Genomic DNA, 25,952 nt, shown 5'->3' on the forward strand with positions numbered 1-25,952 from the left:
TAACCGATTAACTCTTCGTGTTTTTACATAGTTTAATAAATAACGACAATATACGAATTGAAGCAGCCCTTACAAAAAAGGAAATAGTAAGACTTGTAAGATATGATATTAAATTGCCTAAGTGACCAAAACACTTTATTGTTCTCTTCTAAGATGAAATTAATCATAAAATCCTAAGCCAACATAAATTTTCAAATAAATATATTTTCAGAGGCATTTGCAATTCATTCCTTTTGTGTGGCGGCGTGGCCGAGGGGTTAACGCGCCGGACTAGCCTTAGAATTTGCTGACCGCTTTGGTTCTAACCCTGTCAGGGGCAAGCCGTTGTTTCCTTGAGCTAGAAACTTTACATTCAGTGCTTAGTACTGGTTGGTTCAAGGAACGGATTCGAGAGTGTTACTTTAAGCTTATAGCTTCCAACACAATCGAACTAAAATAAATTTGTATAAACTAAATTATCCCTTTTGTGACATATTATAAAAGGATGTTTCAAATGTTATTTCATATACACATTCATGTAAAATCACCCTGCCCTGTCTGATATTTGTAGAGTAACGATAACCTGGATTAAATGCATGTATAAGTTACCGGTAGGAAGTTAGCAGTAGCAGTGAACAGTAGCAGTAGCAAAATTATAAAACGTGAAATTGGCAGTAGCAGAGCAGTGTAGGAGCACATTTGTCTCGGAGCACATTTGTCTTAAGTAAGACCGATGCGGTCGCATTTGTCCCACATGAGACAAATGGGACCTCAAATGTCTACCCCATAAAACTAGTAGCAGTAGCAAAATTATAAAACGTGAAATTGGCAGTAGCAGAGCAGTGTAGGAGCACATTTGTCTCGGAGCACATTTGTCTTAAGTAAGACCGATGCGGTCGCATTTGTCCCACATGAGACAAATGGGACCTCAAATGTCTACCCCAAAAAACTAATTTGTGTGACGAATGTGCTCCGATCAAGTTTTTTAAGGAACAAGAAAGCACATACATTTGTCTTATGTGTTTTAAGGGACAAGAAATCACATTTGTCATATGTGTTTTTAAGGGACAAGAAAGCACATTTGTATCATGTCATTTTTATGAATAATTTGTCACATAATTATTTCCCTGCGGAAGAAATTCTTTTTTTAGAATCGAAGTTACCTCATGTCAAGTGTAATCATGAATAGGATACCTTATGCTTTCTTTATGAAAAGCTAGAGTAAATATCTCTAATTTAGGAAATTGATTGGCTTAACCTGAAGGCGTACACTGAAACATACTAAATCCCGTTCACGATGGTTCTATGGTGACAACGCGATGGCACGATGGTACGTTTTTGATGAAAACGCGATGCTGAAAAGACAATGGTACGAATATGAAACAACGATTGTACGATGGTAAACAAAGAAGGCTCGATGATTAATACGTGATGGTAGTATGGTGAAAGACGATGTTACGATAGAAAAATACGATGGTATGATATGATAAAACTTCGATGGCATGATGCTGAAAACGCGATATTATTTTCCCTATCGTGTCATCGCATCATCGTGATTTCACCATCGTGCCATCGTGTTTTAACCATCGTACTATCGTACAATCTCAATTTCACCTTTGTACCATTGTGCATAGCTGTTCAGGAAGACAAAAATGTTTCTTATGTCTAAACGGAACACCGTAATAGGTTGATATTTAATGATACAATATCTGACGTTTCGCATCTCGCCGAAATCTCGCGTCTCGCTTCGCGTTTCGTTTGTCGACGCCAGGCAAGAAATTGATTCCAGGTCATATACCGCTAAGTAGAATTCCCTTGATAGTCTACATAAAAATCACTCAAAGGCCAATTATGCCTGAGAAATGCTTTTATTTGCATTCATCAAAAGCTTTTTATTATACCCCCAAAAACGAAGTTTGGGGGGGTATATAGGAGTCACCCGGTGGTCGGTCGGTCGGTTGGTCGGGCGGTCGGTCGGTCGGTCGGTCCAGACGTCCGGAGCATAACTTGAAGACTAATGGTTGGAATTCAATATAACTACAAACAATGGTCAAGCACGTTGAGAGGAAGTGCAGTGCACAAGAACCATAACTCTATCTTGACTAATTACAGAGTTATTGCCCTTTGTTACTTTTCCTTGTCCGGGGCATAACTTGAAAACTACTGGTTGGAATTCAAAACAACTTCATACAATTGTCAAACACAATAAGAGGAAGTGCAGTGCACAAGAACCATAACTCTATCTAAAGTAATTACAGAGTTATTGCCCTTTGTTACTTTTCCATTGATTTTTTTTTGTCTGGAGCATTACTTGAAGACTAATGGTTGGAATTTAATATAACTAAATACAATGGTCAAGCACATTGAGAGGAAGTGCAGTGCATAAGAACCATAACTCTGTCTTGACTAATTACAGAGTTATTGCCCTTTGTTACTTTTCCTTGTCCGGGGCATAACTTGAAAACTACTGGTTGGAATTCAAAACAACTTCATACAAATGTCAAACACAATAAGGGGAAGTGCAGCACACAAGAACCATAACTCTATCTAAAGTAATTACAGAGTTATTGCCCTTTGTTACTTTTCCATTGCTTTTTTTGTCCGGACCATAACCTGAAGACTTATTGTTGGAATTCAATATAACTTCATACAATGGTCAAGCACATTGAGAGGAAGTGCAGTGCACAAGAACCATAACTCCATGTTGACTAATTACAGAGTTATTGCCCTTTGTTACTTTTCCTTGTCCAGATCATAACTTGAAAACTACTGTTTGGAATTAATACAACTTCATACAGTTGTCAAGGACAGTAAAAGGAAGTGCAGCGTTACTGCCCTTTGAAACTACTGTATTTTTGATGAAAGCATAGCTTGAAAAACAATGGTGAATATAAAACAATTTACAATGGTAACAAAGAAGCTCGGATAAATAGTGATGGTAGAGTGAGACATGTTACATAAAATACGTGTACGATATTTATGATGTGATTGCGAACGCGATTTATTTCCTTATTGCCATGCATATTCGTGATTTACCATCTACATCGGTAGTTAATTCATTACTATCAACTCAATTTCCAACCATTTCATATGAAAGCAAAATGTTCTACAACGAACCAATAGAAATGCTTTTATTTGCATTCCTCATCCGAAGCAGTCTTACTAAGGGATATCAGAAATGCTTTTAGTGATCATAAAACTTTTTATTTTTGATATAATTTTATAGCTCAAAAACGTTACTCACTGGCACCTTGAGCATTTTATCATCTGCTGTTTTTTTTGCATCTGTACAGATGAAGTGATTTAGAATTTTGTATTGAAGGCAAAGTACTACTTTGTTTACATTTTGCTACTTTTATGACGCATTATTAGCCCGATTCTGAGTGGCCCGATATTCCATAATTATGGCATTACCCGGATTTTTTTAGGAACTCGTGCACGTTTTAAGTGCTTTTTTCAGTGGCTGATCTGAAAGCCGCAATTCTTGGAAAATGACGATTTTTTTTAGGATTTAACTCAATAGAGGATTGGAGCAGTACCTCTAGAAGCTTGCAGAAATCATAATCACAAAATAGACAGATATCGTTTTTTTTTCGCCGATTTTTACATTGTTCATTCATTATCATATATAACACGGTGTGAAAAGATGAATTAGACCTATTTAAGTTCATTCCGTTGGGAAAAAGGCAAGATTTTAGCATTTTATGATTCAAGCGCCTTGCCCGGTATATACCGGAATACGGTCATTTTTTGTACATATATTTCTGATGATAACAAAATACGTGTGTAATTGTCTTCTTATTTTCTTCCATAGATCATTTAAGGGCCTCCGTGGCCGAGTGATTTAAGAAAAACCACTAGCCCCTAACCGCTGTAGGTTCGACACATACACAGGGCGTCAAACTATTCATGCGAGGATCCCGATCAGAGTCCAAATGCGGAATGCATATCCGCGAGCGCACGTAAAAGCTATCGCATGAGCACGTAATAGTATCGCGTGGCCACGTTTAAGCTTACGTGCGCGCACGAAATAAATTAGAAAATTATATGTCCCCTTTATGCCACCGTAGATACTACCTTGTTTTTGCTAAGAATATTTCTAATGCCATAAATCATTTATAAAACTTTGAAAAAAGCATTGAAAATAAAAATATCACAATTATTAACGGTAAGAATAGACTTGCTGCATAAGTGTTTAGGTTCTGGATGCTGCACTTGTAGAAATTTTCATTGTGACATGCAGAACAGGGATATTCTTAAATTCAATATATGACTCCGATGCAGAGTCAGGAAGTTTTTTTACTGACCGGAAGTGACCTAAAAACGGTTCTATAAATACAGAAAACACAGAACAATGGCTGGTAGCCGGTATGCAGATGGGCATAATTATTACCTTTTAAAAAATTTATGGAAATATGAGAGACAAATGTGCTTTGAGTGCCCTTTCTATTGTGTGTCGAACACATCTGTCTCATTTCCAGTTTGTCGCAAATATAAATGTTTACGAACACATGTGTCACACTTCGTGAGACAAATGTGCTCCGAGACAAATGTGCTCCTACAGAGCAGTAGCGCAGCAGTAGCACAACAGTTGCATTAGCAAAGTTATAAAACATGAAGTTGGCAGTAGCAGTAGCACAGTAGTAGCAAAATTATAAAACGTGAAATTGGCAGTAGCAGAGCAGTAGCAGTAGCGCAGCAGTAGCAATTGCATTAGCAAAGTTATAAAACATGAAGTTGGCAGTAGTAGTAGCACAGTAGTAGCAAAATTATAAAACGTGAAATTGGCAGTAGCAGAGCAGTAGCAGTAGCGCAGCAGTAGCACAACAGTTGCATTAACAAAGTAATAAAATTTGAAGTTAGCAGTAGCACAGCAGAAGAAAAATTATAAAGGGTGAAATTGGCAGTAGCACAGCAGTCGCAGTAGCACAGCAGTGGAATTGCAAAATTATAAAGTGTTGACATTAGCAGTAGCAAAATTATAGAACGTGAAATTGGCAGTAGCAGAAGCACAGAAGTAGCAGTAGCGCAACAGAAGCAGTAGCAAAATTATAAAACGTGAAGTTGGCAATAGCAGTGGCACTGCAGTAGCAAAACCAAAATTATAAAACGTGAAGTGTGTCAGAGTGTCCGAGAATCAGTCGCAGACGAAAGAAATGAAACGTGTGCCTCGAAGTCAAAAATGTCATAAACGCCATACAAAATGACTGAAAGTCTGTGAGTGTAACAGAATCTGGCATGTCCTTAGAAGTCTGAATAGTCATTATCTGCATTGGTACCAAAATTCCTTAATGTCGGCGAGTGTAAAACATTTAGTCACAGGCCAATGAAAAATACACTTTAATGTCCCTAGAAGTAAAAAAATCATTATTTCTATTGGCACCAAAATACCTGAACGTCTTCGAGTGCCTAAGATGTGCCTAGAAGGGGAACATGTCAATAAGACATTGGCAACAATAAACCCTGGAACTCTGCGAGTATCCAGACTCTCTGCTACTGCTCTGCTACTACACATGCCAACTTCACGTAAATAAATATAATTTTGCTACTGCTGTACCACTGTAACTGCCAACTTCACGTTTTATAATTTTGCTACTGCTGTGCTACCGATACTGCCAATTTCACGTTTTATAATTTTGCTATTTTGCTACTGCTGTGCTGCTGCTACTGCCAACTTCACGTTTTATAATTTTTCTACTGCTGTGCTTCTGCTACCGCCAACTTCACGTTTTATAATTTTGCTACTGCTGTGCTGCTGCTACTGCCAACTTCACGTTTTATAATTTTTCTACAATGTACAACTACTGCTGTGCCACTGCTACAATCAACTTCACGTTTTATGATTTTGCTACTGCTGTGCTACCGCTACTGCCAACTTCACGTTTTATAATTTTGCTACTGCTGTGCCCCTGCTACTGCCAACTTCATGCTTTTTTTTATTTTGCTACTGCTGTGCCTCTGGTACTGCTAACTTCACGTTTTATAATTTTTCTACAACTACTGCTGTGCCACTGCTACTGTCAACTTCACGTTTTATGATTTTGCTACTGCTGTGCTACCGCTACTGTCAGTTTCACGTTTTATAATTTTGCTACTTCTGTACTACTGCTACTGCTAACTTCACGTTTCCTACTGCTGCTACTTCTACTGCCTACTTCCTATTTGGAATTGTTATGGATACTCCCGCACAACCTGTGTATGAGATATAATATATCCGCATTTATCAAGCGATGTGCCTTTCATATCAAATTATGTATCATATTGTAATACATATTCCCGGGAATCATGTGTCACATGCATCATTAGCCGCAGGTATCACGCGATGCACCATTTGTAGAAAATCATGTCTTATATTGTTATGAATATTAACACACAGCATATATTATATGTATCATGTATCTGGGGGTATAAAGCGAAACCGTATATATTTGTAGAAAATCATGTCTTTTATTGTAATGACTATTACCACAAATCATGTGTCTAATGTATCTTGTATCTGCGTTTATCAAGCGAAACACTATTTGTTGAAAATCATGTCTCATATTGTAATGGATATTCTGACGCATCATGCGTTAAATGTATCATATATCTGCAGGATCCAAGCGATTCGAAGTTTGTAGAAGATCATATCAACAATGCCGGACAAGCATTGGCTCAAAATATACTATATTATTTCTATCAATGGGGAGAGGCTTCAATACGTCATTTTAATTATGACCAAGCTACATTGCTTACAGGGTAAGGGAATGTTTCTTCTTTTTTCCTCTTATATTTAAGAAATAATATATCCCAAACAGTGAATTTTTCGCTCAATAACATCACTGTGTAGAGTTCGGATGCGATGAATTATGTCACGAGGGCGTAGCAAATATAATACTGCCGTACGGGATATTTAAAGCTAAATTGCACCTGGGTTGCATTTCACTAACGCACTTTTGTTATCAGAAATCAAGTTTAAACGTAACTGTTTGCGTAAGCAGAACTTACGTTTTATTTTCGTTTCACTAAACTTTCTTAGCTATATATATGCATTTGTGTAGGTTTAAACGTTAATTTACGCTCACTTACTGCTGGCGTAAGTTGCACGTTCTGTATAGTGAAACGCATCTAACGTAAATGAAGTATTGCGTAAGAAGTTTAAAAAGATACGTTAAACTTACGTTATGTTTGTGAAACGCTTGTCTGGTTTGTTTCCGCACATATCAAAAGTGATCTTATTGTATAATAACACACACTTTCGGTTCTTCTATGTTCATTATTTCATATACTTCAATAAGTATATAATAAATAGAGGATATTAATTAGCGTAGTTTAATACTAAATTTATTGAATTAGTTGAATAAAATCATATTATGCGAGCCTCTGTAATTACACTAGTGTAATATCGTTTTTATTAAATAGCTTTATCACACACCCGTGCTGATCTTGCGACTCCATAAAAATGGTATTGCACGGCCGTGCATATATTTTGACGTGACGTCATGAGTGTTATACAAACACAGTGTAAAGATGCGCTAAATGTTAACGTTATACTATTGGTGCGTCAATAAATAATGACTCTTATTTCACTTTAAACGGTCTTTATTTTGGGAATATGATATATAGAATATTAAATTCGTGAAAGTTGATTACTGATTTTATTGCACTCGCTGAATAGAATAATATTATGCTCGCCAGAGGCTCACATAATATAATTTTATCACATAAACTGCGGCGCAGAAGTGTTATAAAGCCATTTAATAAAAACGATATTACACTAGTGTAATAACACTTTGACGTGACGTCATTTGCGCTATATAGAAACATAGCGTTAAAGCGCGCTAATGTTAGCGTTACACTATCGGCGCGTCAATGAAAAATTACTCACTTTAATAGTTTACTGTTCTTATTTTATATATGTGATCAATAGAATATTATATTCGTGTAGATTTGATACTTAATTTATTGAACTCGTTGAATAAAACAATATGATTTTATTGAACTTGTTCAATAAATTTGGTATTAAACTACACTCATTCAATATCCTCTATTATTCAATTCGTGCAATAAATACAGTATTGAACTTACACTCATTCAATATCCTCTATTTATTACACTCCCACGCCGCGTTTTATGTGATAAAAAATATTATTTCATGCTTTCCAGTGTTTTATTGTAATTTATTTTATGCTTTTCAGTGGATTACTGATTTATCCGTGAAAATTATATTTGATAATTTCACAGTGAAAATTATCAAAATATAATTTCACACTTTTCAATGACGAAACTACTTTTTTTAGATTTTTCCCATGTGGTACCTCAATTTTATTTTTGCTAACAATTCTGACAATGTCAGGCTGTTTAAAGAAAACGTAAAGCTGAAATTGATAATCAACTTAAATGTCAAAAGTAATAAAAAGAAGAAAACTTACTTCTATTCATTCAAATTCCAATCACCAAATTTCATCTCTTAATTTTTTGTTTCATTTTTACAGTCTGACAAATACATTCCTTCCACATGCAAACTGCTCTTGATGACATTTGGGCACATTAAAGTTTCCTACGAGCAATAACTGCCGTATGCTTCATGAAAAATTGAAAAGCAATGACAGCTATCACCTCGTAGAACAATTAAACCACCCAGCGTTCCGAGCAAGTTCCAAGTTTTCCATTTTCTTAGCTGCTTTTTGTCATGTTTTCACATCTGTCAACACTTATTTTTTGTCTGTTTCAATCCTCAAATATGTTTTCTTTCTTTTAAAAAGGTGTATGACTAACAAATCCAAATGATATCCCTCTGAATCAAACACAATTATTTTCCTCCCGTAAAATACACAACTTTAAAAAATGGCTGCCGCTTACATTTAACAAAATAATATAGAAAAAAACAGAATCCCTAAAGAAGGTCCAACACAACACAATTGAAAATGTTGCAGGCTCGGAGCCAGGTCTAATATAAATACGCAATAAGTAACAGAAATATGGATGGATGGTTGGAATTTTTCTCCTACAAGAATTGTTTGTTTTTATTATTAAAACAAGCGATCATTCATATTTTTTAACAAAATAAATAATATCATTGTCATTTAACGTTGATTGTTGGACTTATTTTACAGCCCAAGACTTGTTTTTAATGAGAAATTCCGACTAAATGGGGCTCTCAATGGGGAAAACAGATTTTAATATTTACGTTAATATTATTGAAATGTCATTTTAACTTGTTTTTTAGCATAAAATAAAAAAAAAATTGTTTGTTTGTTGTATAAGATTTAATTTTATTTCATCTCGTGAACTTTAAAAACAGTATTCTCACTCGTGGCTACGCCACTCGTGAGAATACTGTTTTTAAAGCCCACTCGATGAAATAAAATTTCATCTTACACACAAACAAACAAATATCCTCTATATATCAGATGATTATATTGTGATAAACCACTAGTGAAATTTATAAAATATAATTTTCACTGTAGCTGAATGCGGATGAAATAAATAATCATAACTAAATGGAATAACAGGCAGAAATAATTGCTGTCATGAGTAAATTTTGCTTCTTTAGGAAAAGAAAGGCGATGTCACCATACATCATCTTAAAAATGTAACAAAATTAGAGAAATTTAACAGAACTATATTTCAAAATTGATGATGTGACGCCATGATGTGATGACGTCACAAAGGAGAATGCGCGACGTTACGTGGCAAAATCAGTAAAAAATACTTAAAATCACTTAAAAAGCATGAAATAAAAAGAATATTCATTTTTTTACATGTAAGATTGAAATATATTTCATTCGTGAACACCAGCTATTATATTTTCACTCGTGGCTACGCCACTCGTGAAAATATTGCATCTTGTGTTCACTCAGTGAAATTATATTTCAATCTTACATGCAAAACAAACAAATATCCTCTATCTATTTTTGTTAATCTACCTTTATTTTCACTCAAAATTTTGATGGCAAAATGGTAAAATTATAAAATTACAAAAAAAAAAAAAAAAAAAAACAAGTTGGCAAAAACGAACAAAAAAAAAAAACACAAAAAAAAAGCCGCAATTACTGATATTTGAAGCCTTGTTGAAGTTTAATAGATTTATATGGGCTTGCTTTGAATTCACGTATGACTTGTACATGCTCAGTATCTTGTAGTATTTTTGAATATTTTTTCAAATATTTTGAACAAATCTTTTCGAATTCAATACCATTAAATGTTAAATGAGCCGTGTCATGACAAAAGCAACATAATGGGTTTGCGCCCAGCATGGATCAAGACTAGCCTGTGCATCCGCGCAGTCTGATCAGGGCTTACAGATCATAAAACAAGTAGAGAAACTAATAGCGGTACTGCTACTGCGGATGCGCGGGCTGGTCTAGATCCATGCTGGTCACAAACCCATTATGTTGGTTTTGTATGACACGGCTCAGATGTCGAATTATTATGAGCGATAAAATCAGATTGGGATATATTATTTCTGAATTATACTTAATATTGGTGCAAGTAATGTACTCGGTAGCTTGCACTTTATAGTACCGCCCCATGAATAAGCTCAATAAAACTGCGCTTGCGCTTTTCAGTTTTGTAGTTTAAGACGTTCTTTATGGATTCTGTTTTAATATACTTCATCAAAAACGCAAAGATTAATCCTAAAATATGTCAATTAAGCGACATTATTGTACAAAAGAATTTGTTTATCAAATAAATCATTACTGTTTAATTAAGAAATATTATATCCCAAACAGTGATTTTATCGCTCAATAACATCACTGTTTGGAGTTCGGATGCGAGGAATTATATCACGAGGGCATAGCCCGAGTGTTATAATGATGCGCATCCGAACGACAAACAGTGATGTTATCAAGCGATAAAATCACTTCGTTGGATATATTATTTCGATTCTAACACGACATTAACAAATAAATGTTGCGGTACATGATAGTTAAGCAAAATTCCGTCTGATTTGTTTCCGAACTTATTTTCAGCGCGTCGGATTTTTAGTGGTTACGTCACGTGTATAATGATTACGTCACATGTCTTAATATAGAATGTTAAACTGTGCACCTGTTGCATAATAACACACACTCTCTGTTCTTCTATGTTCAATAGTGAACAATGCGGATCGTGTTAGAATACATATTATCAAATGCAAATGAAGGTCTATGTGTTATACTGTAAACCATTGAATGACAAATTTTGTTTTCAGGTGAAAAATCATCATGTGGTCACAATTATAGATTTGTATTAAATATGATAATATATATTTACTAGAAGCGGTTTTGTTAGTAAGTACAACACTGACAGTTACACTTATGGACTTAAAACTATTTAAATGCACCGTTTTCCTAAATTTCGATTATTTCAAGTAAAAAATCACCATAAAATTAAAATGTGTGTTGTCTGAAACAAATGCGGTCATGTTTGTGCTGGTTAACCCTAATTCGATAAGAAGCGAACAAGTTCTTGTTCATAGTATACTAATTTTTATTGATATTTTGTTTAATTTATATTTATTTTTAGGCGCGTTATCGGATCTTTAGAAGATGGCCAATTTCGTAATAATATGGCAGGTATACACACTAATACATAGTAAAATATTGATTTGTTTCGATTAAATTTAATCATTTTTTTTTGTGTTTTTCAACACAATTTACTGTGAAACTGTTTTATAACAACTAGTCTATTTTGATTTACTCAAGTCCTGTTTACACAAATATAACCAAATAAAGAAACCGATTGTTTCAGTTTTCAATGTTACACGAATGTAATATTCTATTTATCACTTACCCAAATAAAGACTGTTTAAAGTAAAATCATTTACTTTAGTCATTTTTCTTTGACACGCCTATAGTATAACGCTAACATTTAGCGCGTCTTTAAACCATGTTTGTATAACGCTTAAGACGTCACGTCAAAATAAATGCATGGCCGTGCAATACCATATTTACGGAGTCGCAAAATCGGCACGGGTGTGTGATAATAACAGGATATTTTTTCGTTTGCGTGAAATATGGTATATATTTATACGAAACATAACAAAATGCTACATTTTTTCACGAGCCGGTACGGCGAGTGAAAATATGAGGCATTTTATCATGTTGAGTGAAAATATATACCATATTTCACGAAAAACGACAAAAAAACAACCTTTTTATTAATTTCAATTTCAAAGAAAATGGTAACGAATCCCCTTGCTTGCTATCAACTGCAACTGTACAGCGCGCAGTAATTTATGCGTAAGCACGCGCTGTTTGGCGCTACATTGCGACGTCATGTAAGCAACTCTTTAAACGTATGTACAGCCTTAATAACTGAATTTAAAGATATTGGTGTTCGGATTAATTTTCTTAGTTAGACCATTTTTTATCATGCTAGATAGTTTTAAAAACGATATTCGATAAAATTTGTTTTGTATTTATCAGATTTTTCAAACAAAACGACGAAAGAAGTCCCTTAAAATAAATATGAGTTTTGACTCCGCCCACTTTCATATTTATATTTCATATTTATTTTTAAAAAATTTGAAATATATTTGACTGATAAAGCACCATATTTCATAGGCAAAATTAAATAAATAAATATATCTGTTTATCCTTTTTTGAATTTATTTTATTATAAAAAGTTATGATTCGTACTTTAAGGTATGGCGTATAGCCCGTCATTTTTCAGCGGTCAACTGTTGCATGCCGCAGTTTGTGGAAAAAGAGGATATTCTATCAATGAAGTAACAGAATTCGGACCCTCGTTGGGAACAGTTGTCGCACATGAGCTTGGACATAAGTTAGATTATTACACTGTTACTTCTTTTATGTTTTTTTTGTTTTTGTTTTTCAGTTAGTATTTTGTAGAAAGTAATAATATAAAGAATTTCGTCGGAGTCAAGTGATACAGTGTCTTTAAGAACCGAACTAAATGTATCTCAGCTTTTTCTTGCATATTAGTCTGGATTATCTACTGTTTAAACCGATGCTAGAAAATATTGTCTTTCACGAGCTTTAAATGACGGCATTTCGGCGTGCCTATTTGAATGATTTGCATTTTTAGAATGACGCCTTTTAACCGTTATATGAATGAAATTGTAAGTTCATACGCTTCTATAAGAAAAAAGGAAGAAATGAGAATATCAGTTTTCGGAATTTCTGTTCTGAAAGCAATTGATATGTAATATGCAAGAAAAGAAAAAAAACACCGGCTGTCGGTACAGACGGGAATATCTAGCTCTCGGGTAACTGTTTAGCGGAAACTCGGCAAAGCCTCGTTACCGCCGTAAACAGTCACCCTCGAGCTAGATATTCCGGTCTGTACCGGTAGCCTGTGTAAGATTCATATAATCTGGTCGTTTTCCAATTGTCTATTACTTGAAAATTTCAAAAAATGGTTACTATGAAACTGAGAGGTCAATATTAGCCAGTGTTCATGTGGACGGTTATTGAGTGCCGCTTCCCCTTTGTTTGTTATGATATCAAGATCAGATAACTCTTTACATGTGTAACGTGCACCGAGCTTATACCTGTATGATACAACATTTTCCTCTGGCTTCTTTGCCTTATGATTATTTGATTGAAGACCAATGATTTATATTGCTAAATAAAAATGTGCATGAATTACCAAATTGAATTAAATATATAAATATAATTTTCCTCGAGACTACCTTGTCTTTTAATTGAAAAACGAATAATGATTTCTATACCTATTAAACAATTTATTAAATTAATATCCTTTGAAATACTATTTATATATATACGTTCCCTCTTTCTCGATCTTTATCTCTACTAATAAAAGTATTCTTAATCTTCCTTTATTAATCTTTAATCCTTGCTTTCTTTCTACTTAATATTTCTCAGCCTTATCACAGCGCTATGCACTGTGCAACTAAGAATATAAAAAGTAGGTATAGCATTTAGGATTGTCGACTGTTCAACACGCTGTCAAAACACCCACTCTCTATTTCTCACATTCACCTTCCTTATATATTGGCTCGGGACTGCTTGCGCCCTCTGTCGTCTTCCATATCTTGCAAACGCTTGAATATATTACTATCATTGAATTAAATACAGCTTACTTTTTCAATATGCGTTATTTTTGTACATAATTACATGACTCGGGAACCATCGCCAAAATGAATATAATCTTACCTTTTCTACATTAAATAATAAACCTGCAATGTTCTAAGGACTCCAAAATGAAAAGTAAAAGGTAATTAAATCATGCAACATCATCAAACATATTTGAAACCAACTTACACCGTACAATTTACGAGATTTTTCTTCTAAGACAATTTGTTTTGTTGAACACAAATGGTGCGTACTTAATAAGGGGAAGTAACTTTTCGATTTTCGCTACATTACCCACGCCTCCGAAAGGCATGCGTCCCGCATGATAAACTCAATTTCACAGATCAAATAAACTTTTATTATGTATCAAGCTTCTTGCTTACACAACAAAATATCTGAAAATAACATCAGAACACTTAAAAATAACACTTCTGTCCTTTTAAATCATGTTTCTTGTCCCTACATGTCTGACACAATGTCAATTAGCTTTGTCAACATATTTTTCTTAAATTCAAATTTAGCTGTTTCTAAGTCAATCTTTTTCTTCTCTATCGCTAGCTTTTCCTTCTCTATCTCAATGAATATTTTCTCCTCGGATGGAGCGACACTATTTTCAACTGTTTTAACTGATGATGGTGATGGTTCATCAGTTTCTTTGACTTCATCTTCCTTGATATCTGTAACAGTTTCATAACTTTGCTCCTCATCCTCTTCTGAATCATCATAATTTAATTCACACTCCCTTTTGCCACATGATTGATATTATCATCTGTACTTCCTGAATTATCTATGCCCTGAGGATTGTCTGGGAGATCTTCAACGGAACTGCAAGATTTCACTGCCGGGTCCAATTTATTTTCTTGCTCTATATCATTATCAAGTTTCGGACATTTTCTAGTGACTGGTGCTATCACCGGATTTGGTAGGGTTCTCTTCCTATACAATCTTCCAATGTTTATTAATTCTAAATCTTCTGTCGCTTTCTTTTGATCTGTGACATTATCAGTCTTTTCCTCACATATTTCAATGTCAGGATCCCTATCCCAATCAGAATCTTCGTCTCCAATTTTACAACACTCTTGACTTGTACTTGGAGTTTCCTTATCTGTAGTTTCAGTGCTATCCACTCTCTTCATATGTTTGCTTCTGTAAATCTCCTTCTTAAAATACATTTTGCATGTCACACAGCACAACCTATCATTGTTCTTCTTACATAACATTATGTGCTGTAGAAACTTCTCTTCAAGCACAAGGTCCTTACATATTGGACATAAAGTCTTTGGCAAAGGTTTTCTCGTTGTCTGTTTTGTCTTAGCCATTCTGGAAATAGAAAATACATAGTCATTTAAATATGATGGTTTCTTAATTTTTCTTCCGTATCTGTTTGTCTGCATATCATCTTCATTATTCTCTATTTCTGAAACAAAATTATTTTCTTCTATCTCTGTATCTTCTATACTTTCTGAAAGTCCTGTTTGAGATATAAATGAGTATCTTCTGGAAGAATTTGACCTTTTAATTTTCGCATACGATTGACATGAATTACTTGTAAAGTTTTATTATAACCACAATTATCTCTATACAAAACATCTGATATCTTATCTTTTACTTCAAAAGGTCCCTTCCAAAAAGATGTGAATTTAGAAGAACAACCAATTCTTTTTACTGGAAAATAAACTAAAACGTGATCTCCAGGCTCAAAAGTATTAAATGAGAGCTTAACATCATGAAACATTTTCTGTCTTTTTAATGAATTTCCAGTATGTTGCCTTACAAAAGCATGTGCCACTTCTAATCTATCTTGAAGTTCCCATGCCCAATGTGATATTGGTACTGATTTAAAATTTGACGGAACTTGAAATGCTATATCTAACGGTGTAGATGTTTCTCTACCTAACATAAGGTAGTTTGGAGACATACCTGTTGTTTCGTTGTCAGATGCTCGATAAGCCATCATCACATAAGGTAAGTACTCATCCCAGTCTTTATGATTCTCGTCAACAAACATACTAAGCATTCTAGTTAATGTTTTATTAAAAACCTCTACCATACCATCTGATTGCGGGTGGTAAGGTGTTGTTCTGGTCTTCTGTATCTGCAGCAGCTCAAACATTTCATGAAAAACTAAACTTTCGAACTGCTTACCTTGATCAGAATGTATTCTACTCGGTACTCCAAACCTTGCTATAATCTGTTCTACCATTATTTTAGCAACAGTTTTTGCCTCCATGTTTGGCATGGCAAATGCCTCGGTCCACTTCGTGAAATAATCAGCAATTACAAGTATATATTTATTACCTTGTTCTGTTTGTGGTAACTCACCTAGTATATTTACCGCAATTCTTTCCATTGGAAAACCTGACCTAACTACATTCATCGGTGCTTTATTATTCGGTATTGGGCCTTTGCGTTTTAAGCATTTTTCACAGGTACTAACATAATTTCGTACATCATTTTGTAAACCAGGCCAGTAATATCGTTGTCTTATCTTACTAAGTGTTTTACGGATACCCAAATGACCTGATGCCTTTATATCATGAGAGAATTTTAAGACTTTAACCCGAAAACTAATTGGAATTATAGCCTGCCAATAAATAATGTTTGTACCTATCACTTCCCATTTTCTAACTAAAAGCACTTCACGTATACTTAGTCCTTGCCTTTGTGCCCATAAAGATTTCAAATAGTAACTTTCACAACCAATATCTACACTATCTGATTTCCCATCTTTCAACCATTTTATTATTGTTTGAATATCTTTGTCATTATTCTGTGCAACTTGAAGTTAAATGTCTAAATCTTTATCATCTCTATCCTGTGTCAAAATAGCTGCTGAAACCTGAAATTTTCTTTCATTAACTGGATGACCTGTTATTCCACATTGTTTACAAGGTAATCTACTTAATGCATCAGCGTTTCTATGCATATTCCCAGGTCGATGTTCTATTTTCATATTGTATGAAGCAAGTATTTCAAGCCATCTTGCAACTGTTTCTTCTGGATTTTTAAACTGCATAAGCCACCTAAGTGACCCATGATCGGTTCTTACTGTAAACTGTTTACCAAACAAATAATTTTTGAAGTATTTGACGAAATATGCAAGTGCTAAAAGCTCTTTACGTGTGACACAGTATTTACGTTCAGCCTTTGTCAATGATCGGCTTGCATAGGCAATGACCCGTTCATGTCCATCTATTTTCTGTGACAAAAATCCACCAATAGCAACATTGCTACCATCGGTATCCAATATAAAAGTCTGGGTGCGCTAGCACAGGTGCCTCTGTTAATTTCTGTTTCAGACATTTAAATGCTTCAGAACATTCTGTATTCCAATCAAATTTTTGAGACTTCTCTGTTAATTTATGTAAGGGTTTAGCAATATCTGAATAACCTGTAATAAATTTTCTGTAATAACTACAAAGTCCTAAAAATGAACGGAGTTCATGAACATTTTTAGGCGTTGGCCATGACGTTATACAGTTTACTTTTTGTGGATCAGTTTTAATACCATCAGACGTAACAATGTGCCCAAGAAACTCCACTTCTTTTGCAAAAATATTACATTTTCTAGGTTTTAATTTAAGACCTGATTCTTCTTATCTTTTAAACACTGTATCTAAGTTATCCAGCATATTATGAAAGTTTTTCCCTATGACAATAATATCGTCAAGGTAAATCAAACAAACACTCCAATGTAAACCAGCTAGTACTGTCTCCATGAGCCTTTGAAAAGTCACTGGTGCATTGCACAAACCAAAATGCATAACTTTGAACTGATACAATCCATGCCTGGTCATAAAAGCTATCTTGTTTTTATCTTCGGGCTCAACTTCAACCTGCCAGTAACCTGAGCTTAAATCTAAGCATGAAAACCATTTTGCCCCCGATAATTGATCTAATGATTCATTTATTCGCGGGATTGGATACGCATCCTTTATTGTTACATTGTTTAATTTCCTATAATCGATACAAAACCTATGTGTTCCATCTTTCTTTTGAACTAATACAACACCACTAGCCCAAGGACTTGAGGATGATTCTATAATTCCCTTATCCAACATTTCATTAACATGTTTATTAACTTCTTCATTCATTTGATGAGGAAGCCTTCGGAGAGTTTGTTTAATTGGATGTACATCCCCAGTCGATATTTTGTGTCGAATTATTCCTGTACGTCCTAGATCTGAATCTGTCTCAGAGAATGTATGAGAATATTTACACAGTAACTTGTGAACATCTTTACACTGATTTTTATCGAGACCTTTAGTAGCTCGTTCATACAGATCTTGTAAATGTGACGGGATATTAGAATTATTCTTTTCATTTGATACCTTAACTTCGTTCACCCTTTTAACAGGACTCATGATAGCAAGATGAGTTCCTGGATTCAAAACCTTTGTTTCTTCTGACAAGTTTATAACTCTTATTGGTATACTGTTACTTGCTTGCACATGTGTTCGAGCAACTAAACCATCGTTATCAAGAACAGGGCGTTTCAATTGTTCAACTAAGTACAAACCTCTAGTAGGCTTAGATGCATCATTAATTTTACCCTGTATCACTTTTTCAGAATTTCCGAGAATTTCAGTTCTTTCTTTTACAATAACCCTGTAACACCCTATCGGCCCCGAACAATTTAATTCATGAGACTGTCCATTTAAGCGTAAAACACATTCTAAAAGATCGATATTTGCATTTTGTGATTTTAAATAATCAAGACCCAAGATTGCGTTCCCTTCTATTTCTGATACAATTACATCAAGCAATGATGCATTATCCCCGATCTCAATTTTAACTTTCGTGCTTCCTTGTATATCTAATAACTGTCCTGATGCTGTAACGATATCAGCTGTAAACGAATTTAATTTCATAGGGGAATTAATGTTACCCCATGAATTTCTTTGATACTATGGTTAATGTAGCCCCTGTATCTACTAAGCAAGTTGCTGGAAAATTATAAATTCTAGCTTCTATAAATAACCCAGACCCATATTTACTAGTATTTGTTACACTATGTTTACCATATTTTGTTTGTTTAAAATTTGAAACTTGGTTATGAAGTTTCGGGCAATTATAACGAAAGTGACCACTTTCACCGCATTCATAACATTTAGAACTTGACATATCTCTATTATTATTATTATACCTTGAACTAGTGTACATTTTACCTGAACCATCGGAATTTCTTAGATCTTGTGTCTTAAACCCTTGTCTAGAATCTGCAGACTTTGACCAAGTATTGCCCTGTAAAATTTTCTTTATTTCTGACACTGACTTCTGTAACTGTTCAACGTCATTTTGTAACTTAACATTTAAATTTTCTGCATGACTAACCGTACGCATAAAATTTTTATTATCTGTTGTTCGCCTCTCAGCTCTATGAAAAGCCTCCAGCTCTACTGCGTGTCTTACAGCATCGTTGAGGTTTACAGGCCTTGCTTGCTTTATTCTTAGTCTCATGTCTGAACTGAAGAGAGAATCTATGAACTGCTCTTTTGCCAAGGTTTCTCTCACATCTGAAGGTGCCGATGGATAAGCTAAGTTAGTAAGTCTTCGTATCTCCTGGCCCATTTCTGATAAAGACTCAGACGGTTTTTGCTTTCTCTCTCTTAATTGCACTCAATATAATTCTGTTTGATTTGGAGGTGCAAATCGCTCTTCTAAAGCCTTGACTTCGATCATCGGCTTCGATCTTTAGTTCCAAGATTTCCGAATACACCCTGAGCCTGTCCGCGCAAAGAAACGGCCAAATAAGACCTTTTTGCTTTTCAGACCATCTGTTAATCTCACAACAAGCGTCAAAATGAGCTTTGTAATCTAGCCATGATCCTGTTCCATCAAAAGTAGCTGGCTTCATGTATACTTTTGATTCTTGAGAACTGTCTATTTTTGGCTGGTTTGTATGCCTTGAGTCAGGTCCTAAGTCTTGTAAAGAGTCATCAAAATTCTTGTTTTCTTCATACGGGATGTCAAAGCGTAACTTATTATCCCTATCACAAAGCCTTTTTCTTTTAGTCACAAAACGATCCCATGTCTTTCCATCATCTTTACTGTTTGTTAGACCTGATACTCTTTCCCCAGGTGTTGTTCTGAAACCCTCTATAATACTAGGACTAAATACTGGTGTCTGAAATTTATCTAAATTATCCCTGTATGAATGTTCTTTATACGGCATATTCCGAATTTCAACATCATCGCCTCTCATTTTTCTCAGGCCTAACGTCGGAGTTTGAGAGCCTTCATCCTTATATCTAGAAGACTTAAATATAGGCTTCAAATCAGTATCTTCGGTCTTCATCCTAGAACCCCGGAACCGTGTTTTTCCATAACAATCTAATAGATCTGGCTCATTTGGCGTACTGTGCTTCAAGCCTGGTGACTTATCCTTGTGATCTGGTTCAACGCTCTGTGTTAAATTTCCGTCACAGAGGATATTTCAGATTTATTCAAGAATTTGTCTAGGGAATGTATCTCGAGCTGGACCCTGAGACTTTCATTCTCTATTTCAAGTAATTTGATTTTATTAAGCAATATTTGCTTGTCTTCAATGCTCATGTCATTCATGATTTATATATGAAAAAATGGTCTCTGTGCTAAGGGCTCGGTACTTTATTTAGTACTTATCTATTTAACTATTGTATTTTATCCTTTATCTTTTATCCTTTATCTTTTATCCTTTATCTTTTATCCCACCGCTGCCACCAAATTTGTAACGTGCACCGAGCTTATACCTGTATGATACAACATTTTCCTCTGGCTTCTTTGCCTTATGATAATTTGATTGAAGACCAATGATTAATATTGCTTAATAAATGTGCATGAATTACCAAATTGAATTAAATATATAGATATAATTTTCCTCGAGACTACCTTGTCTTTTAATTGAAAAACGAATAATGATTTCTATACCTATTAAACAATTTATTAAATTAATATCCTTTGAAATACTATTTATATATATACGTTCCCTCTTTCTCGATCTTTATCTCTACTTATAAAAGTATTCTTAATCTTCCTTTATTAATCTTTAATCCTTGCTTTCTTTCTACTTAATATTTTTCAGCCTTATCACAGCGCTAGGCACTGTGCAACTAAGAATTTAAAAAGTAGGTATAGCATTTAGGATTGTCGACTGTTCAACACGCTGCCAAAACACCCACTCTCTATTTCTCACATTCACCTTCCTTATATATTGGCTCGGGACTGCTTGCGCCCTCTGTCGTCTTCCATATCTTGCAAACGCTTGAATATATTACTATCATTGAATCAAATACTGCTTACCTTTTCAATATGCGTTATTTTTGTACATAATTACATGACTCGGGAACCATCGCCAAAATGAATATAATCTTACCTTTTCTACATTAAATAATATACCTGCAATGTTCTAAGGACTCCAAAATGAAAAGTAAAAGGTAATTAAATCATGCAACATCATCAAACATATTTGAAACCAACTTACATGGTACAATTTACGAGATTTTTCTTCTAGGACAATTTGTTTTGTTGAACACAGATGGTGCGTACTTAATAAGGGGAAGTAACTTTTCGATTTTCGCTACACATGTTTAGTTGCAAACTCATCACAGTCATTACCACCCTTTACAGATTGTAAGGTAGCACTCCACACTAAATTTCAAGATTCTGCTGTAAATGTCCTACAAACAATATGTCTGATATATCTGACCCGAAACTACACGATATGGAAAAGAAAGAAAACACGTTTTGTTAAGAACATATAAGTCATAACATAGCAACTTTATAATCAAATAATCCCATGCGCAACAGTCAGGCAGTAACATAGTTCCAATAAATTCCGTAATAGTCATAAATCTATAGTGGTCCGACACCCAAAACAACATATTTTGTCCCTCCAAAAAAAATACCTGAAAATATAAGGGCTACAGAAACTCTGTCGCTGCGTAAGCAACTCCCTATACATGCAAAATATAAAAAAAGTATTTTCCTATAGCTGAAGTTTGTACCCCCCTGTAAAAATACTTGTTTTCACCGAGCATGCAGTTTAAAAGCAATGTTTACAAACAATGGCAGTCTTGATATCTATAATTAGCAGCATGTGATTGCTAACCATGTTTTCGAATTTGCCAATGATCATATTACATGTCACAAAAACAAATTTCATGCTGAAAATGCACTTTGAAGACAACCAGTCACTTAAATCCACAATAGTCACTATATCCATGAACTCCTCCCTAGCCATTCCAAGCTGTGGATTCATTATGTATGGTGTGGCTTCGCAGACATTACATAATGATGAAAGACACATGACGTTACGTCGAAATTCAAATGTAAATAGCGACCGTTGCATAGAAAATCTAACGTCATTTTTCTCTTTCTGCTTTATTTTGAACTTTTCGTACCTAAGTTCGTTATAGTTTATCAAGTATATCAAATAAATAGCAAAGGTATGCAAAATAATGAAAATTAAATCCAAAAGCTGAAAAATATAAAATATCAGAAATTCTCCGTAGGAGATTGGTTTAGTTGTACAGATAATGGCTGCTTCCCTTTACTTGATATCCATTAATGCCATGTTATATTATAAGAATCTTACACCAGCTGACGGTACAGACCGGAATATCTAGCTCGAGGGTGACTGTTTACGGTGGTAAAGAGGTAAGTGACGTCATTCAAAGAACGTTATTCGTTCATAAAAGGCGCGTAGCATTGACGTCATTTAAAACACGCGACTTGTCTTACATGGAGGGTGTAAGACAGGGTTTCTCTAGCACCGGTGTAAACGGTAGCTAATCCTGTCTGATATGCAAGAAAAATATATGATCATACCTCTCTGATACCTAGGCATTTTCACTTAAGCTCTGGTCTTAACAACATGTATTAAATGGTTATAATAAATAGTAGAATAGTTTGAATCTTGTTATCATCGTTGCATCATAGCATTGTTGAACTTTGCATATTTCAAAGAGTGGTCAGCTACATACTTTACATGCATTTCATTTTTTAATATTTTTCTCATTAAACGTTTCGTTTCGGTTTCAGTTTAGGATTTGGACATGATGGTGATACAAATAGCTGTTCATTGGGATATATCATGGCGCCTATTTATCGAATCACCGAGTATTCATCCACGAACTATAAACTCTGGCAGTTTTCGTCTTGTTCACAGACATATTTTGACTCTTATATCACCACTTTGAATCATGCGTAAGTTTAAAGTTAAATTATAAGTGAATATGATTAATTATCTTTATTTCATGCTGTCAAGTGTTTTACTGTCATATATCAGATGATTATATTCTGAAATTACAAGATATTATTTTCACTGTAGCCGGACTATATCTCAATGCGGATTAAAAGAATATTATAACTAATTGGATTAACAGGTAAAAATAAATGCCGTCATACACAAAGGTGTTCGGCGCGTTGATTTGTCACTACCCCCGGGCTACCCCCCCCCCTCACCCACTCTACAACCCTCCTATCTGTCAAAACCATGTAAACCTGAGTATTTAGTATTTTTCATTTTAAACATGTTTTAATATTTGGTACATGCCTATAATTCAATAACCTTCATCTCCAACAAAAAATGAAAAACTGATATAATATAGATATATTAAATCATTTTTTTATTTTTTTGTTGGAGATGACCTGACCTCCAGAAGATTGCAGAAAAAACTGCCGTCTTGCTAATATTTCAAAATCCCTCCGCAAAAACATTATATAGTTGAAAGAAATCGAAATGACACTTCAGAATTGAACATTATTGCTCCGAAAACAAACAGTTTGCTTTTCCACCATCGGTAAATAAATAGTGGATATTCAATTTTTTTCTATAAATACATGATTTATTTTCATCGAGTGGAATGAAAATAAATATTTCATGAGTGGCGGTAGCCACGAGTGAATGATGGTAATTTTCGTGCCACAAGATGAAAATAAATCATGTATTTATAGAAAAAACTTGAATTTTTCTGTTTATTATATTCATTGTTTTCTTTCTGGACATTAAAATTTGCAAGACTGTCCCTTAAATTTTGAGTACTGGGAGAATTTAAAAGAAAGTAGTCCGGCAAGACACCAGTGAAAATACGGAAAATATGTTTCACTGCAGTGAAAGATACATTTTTACAGTGAAAATACGGACAATGAAAATACGCCTTTTAATTTATCAATATTTCTCAATATCTCATTTCAAAGTGTATAATAAATTCTTTTATTAGTCCCCTACCGGTTTACCGGAGGGGACTTTAGGTTTACCCTCCGTCCGTCTGTCCGTCTGTCCGTCCGTCAGTCCGTCCGTCTGTCCGTCCGTCAGTCCGTCCGTCCACAAAACTGGATCCCGCGATAACACAAAAAGTACTGAAAATATTTTAATGAAACTTGATATATGGATAGATGGCAGTATGGAGATTATGCACGTCTTTTTCTTTTCTTCCTATGTTGAAAATTCTGGTTGCTATGGCAACAAATAGACTGAAAATATGGCAAATTTTAATCATAACCTGGATCCCGCAATAACGCAAAAAGTACTGAAATTTTTTTTATGAAACTTGATATATGGATAGATGGCAGTATGGAGATTATGCACGTCTTTTTCTTTTCTTCCTATGTTGAAAATTCTGGTTGCTATGGCAACAAATAGACTGAAAATATGGCAAATTTTACATATAACCTGGATCCAGTGATAACACAAAAAGTACTGAAAATATGTTTATGAAACTTGACATATGGGTATATAAAAGTATGGAAATTATGCACATCCTTTTCATATCTTCCTATATTGAAAATTCTGGTTGCTATGGCAACAAATAGACTGAATTTCAAGATTTCTGATTCTAGTTTTTAAGTTTTTTCACTATAAGTTCTTTATTAGTCCCCTACCGGTTTACCGGAGGGGACTTTAGGTTTACCCTCCGTCCGTCTGTCCGTCCGTCTGTCCATCGTCTGTCAGTCCGTCAGTCCGTCCGTCCACAAAACTGGATCCCGCGATAACTTGAAAAGTACTGAAAATATTTTTATGAAACTTGGTATATGGATAGATGGCAGTATGAAGATTATGCACGTTTTTTTCTTTTCTTCCTATGTTGAAAATTCTGGTTGCTATGGCAACAAATAGGCTGAAAATATGGCAAATTTTACACATAAACTGGATCCAGTGATAACGCAAAAAGTACTGGAAATATTTTTATGAAACTTGACATATGGGTAGATGGCAGTCTTGAGATTATGCATGTCTTTTTCTTTTCTTCCTATGTTGAAAATTCTGGTGCTATGGCAACAAATAGGCTGAAATATGGCAAATTTTACACATAAACTGGATCCAGTGATAAAGCAAAAAGTACTGGAAATATTTTTATGAAACTTGACATATGGGTAGATGGCAGTCTTGAGATTATGCACGTCTTTTTCTTTTCTTCCTATGTTGAAAATTCTGGTTGCTATGGAAACACATAGACTGAAAATATGGCAAATTTTACACATGAACTGAATCCTGTGATAACTCAAAAAGTACTGGAAATATTTTTATGAAACTTGACATATGGGTAGATGGCAGTCTTGAGATTATGCATGTCTTATCTGTTCTTCCTATTTTGAAAAAAATATCAGTTGCCTTGGCAACAGATAGGCTTAAAACATGGCAAATATAACAATATTTGTGATTAGTCAAAAAGAGCTGAAAATTTTTATGAAATTGCATCTTTAATTCAAGAGTTATCTCCTGTTTAAGAATTTTGCTTTTAAAATGTTATATTTTGGTAACAGGGATGTTTCAAATATTAACTTTAGAGTGTCCTTCAGTCCGTCTGTCTGTCTATTCATAAAAACTGTTTCCTGTGATCACTTTTAAAGAACTTTTCCAACAAATTTACTTAAAATAGAGAAAAATTGAAACATTAGTGAATGGCCCTTCAGAATGTTGATGGGGTTCTAACCGGTAGGGGACTTATGGATTGCTTGCAATACTAT

The 25,952-nt window shown here is 34.5% G+C and overlaps 1 protein-coding gene across 2 annotated transcripts in view; it reads left to right on the forward strand.

Annotated features, from left to right (window-relative positions):
- Window positions 1–25,952, forward strand: part of LOC132721582 (zinc metalloproteinase-disintegrin-like NaMP) — a 107,947-nt gene that overhangs the window by 48,021 nt on the left and 33,974 nt on the right. The window contains exons 6-9 of one of the 2 annotated variants that reach the window (XM_060705902.1): window positions 6,575–6,717; window positions 11,470–11,519; window positions 12,591–12,729; window positions 23,025–23,189. In XM_060705902.1, the coding sequence (XP_060561885.1) occupies window positions 6,575–6,717; window positions 11,470–11,519; window positions 12,591–12,729; window positions 23,025–23,189 (497 nt within the window). The remainder of the gene's footprint in view (window positions 1–6,574; window positions 6,718–11,469; window positions 11,520–12,590; window positions 12,730–23,024; window positions 23,190–25,952) is intronic. The other variant, XM_060705903.1, reaches the window with a different exon arrangement.

This window comes from Ruditapes philippinarum, unplaced genomic scaffold (assembly GCF_026571515.1).
Source record: "Ruditapes philippinarum isolate M1 unplaced genomic scaffold, ASM2657151v2 ctg3236_1_1_1_1, whole genome shotgun sequence".
Taxonomy (NCBI): Eukaryota; Metazoa; Mollusca; class Bivalvia; order Venerida; family Veneridae; genus Ruditapes; species Ruditapes philippinarum.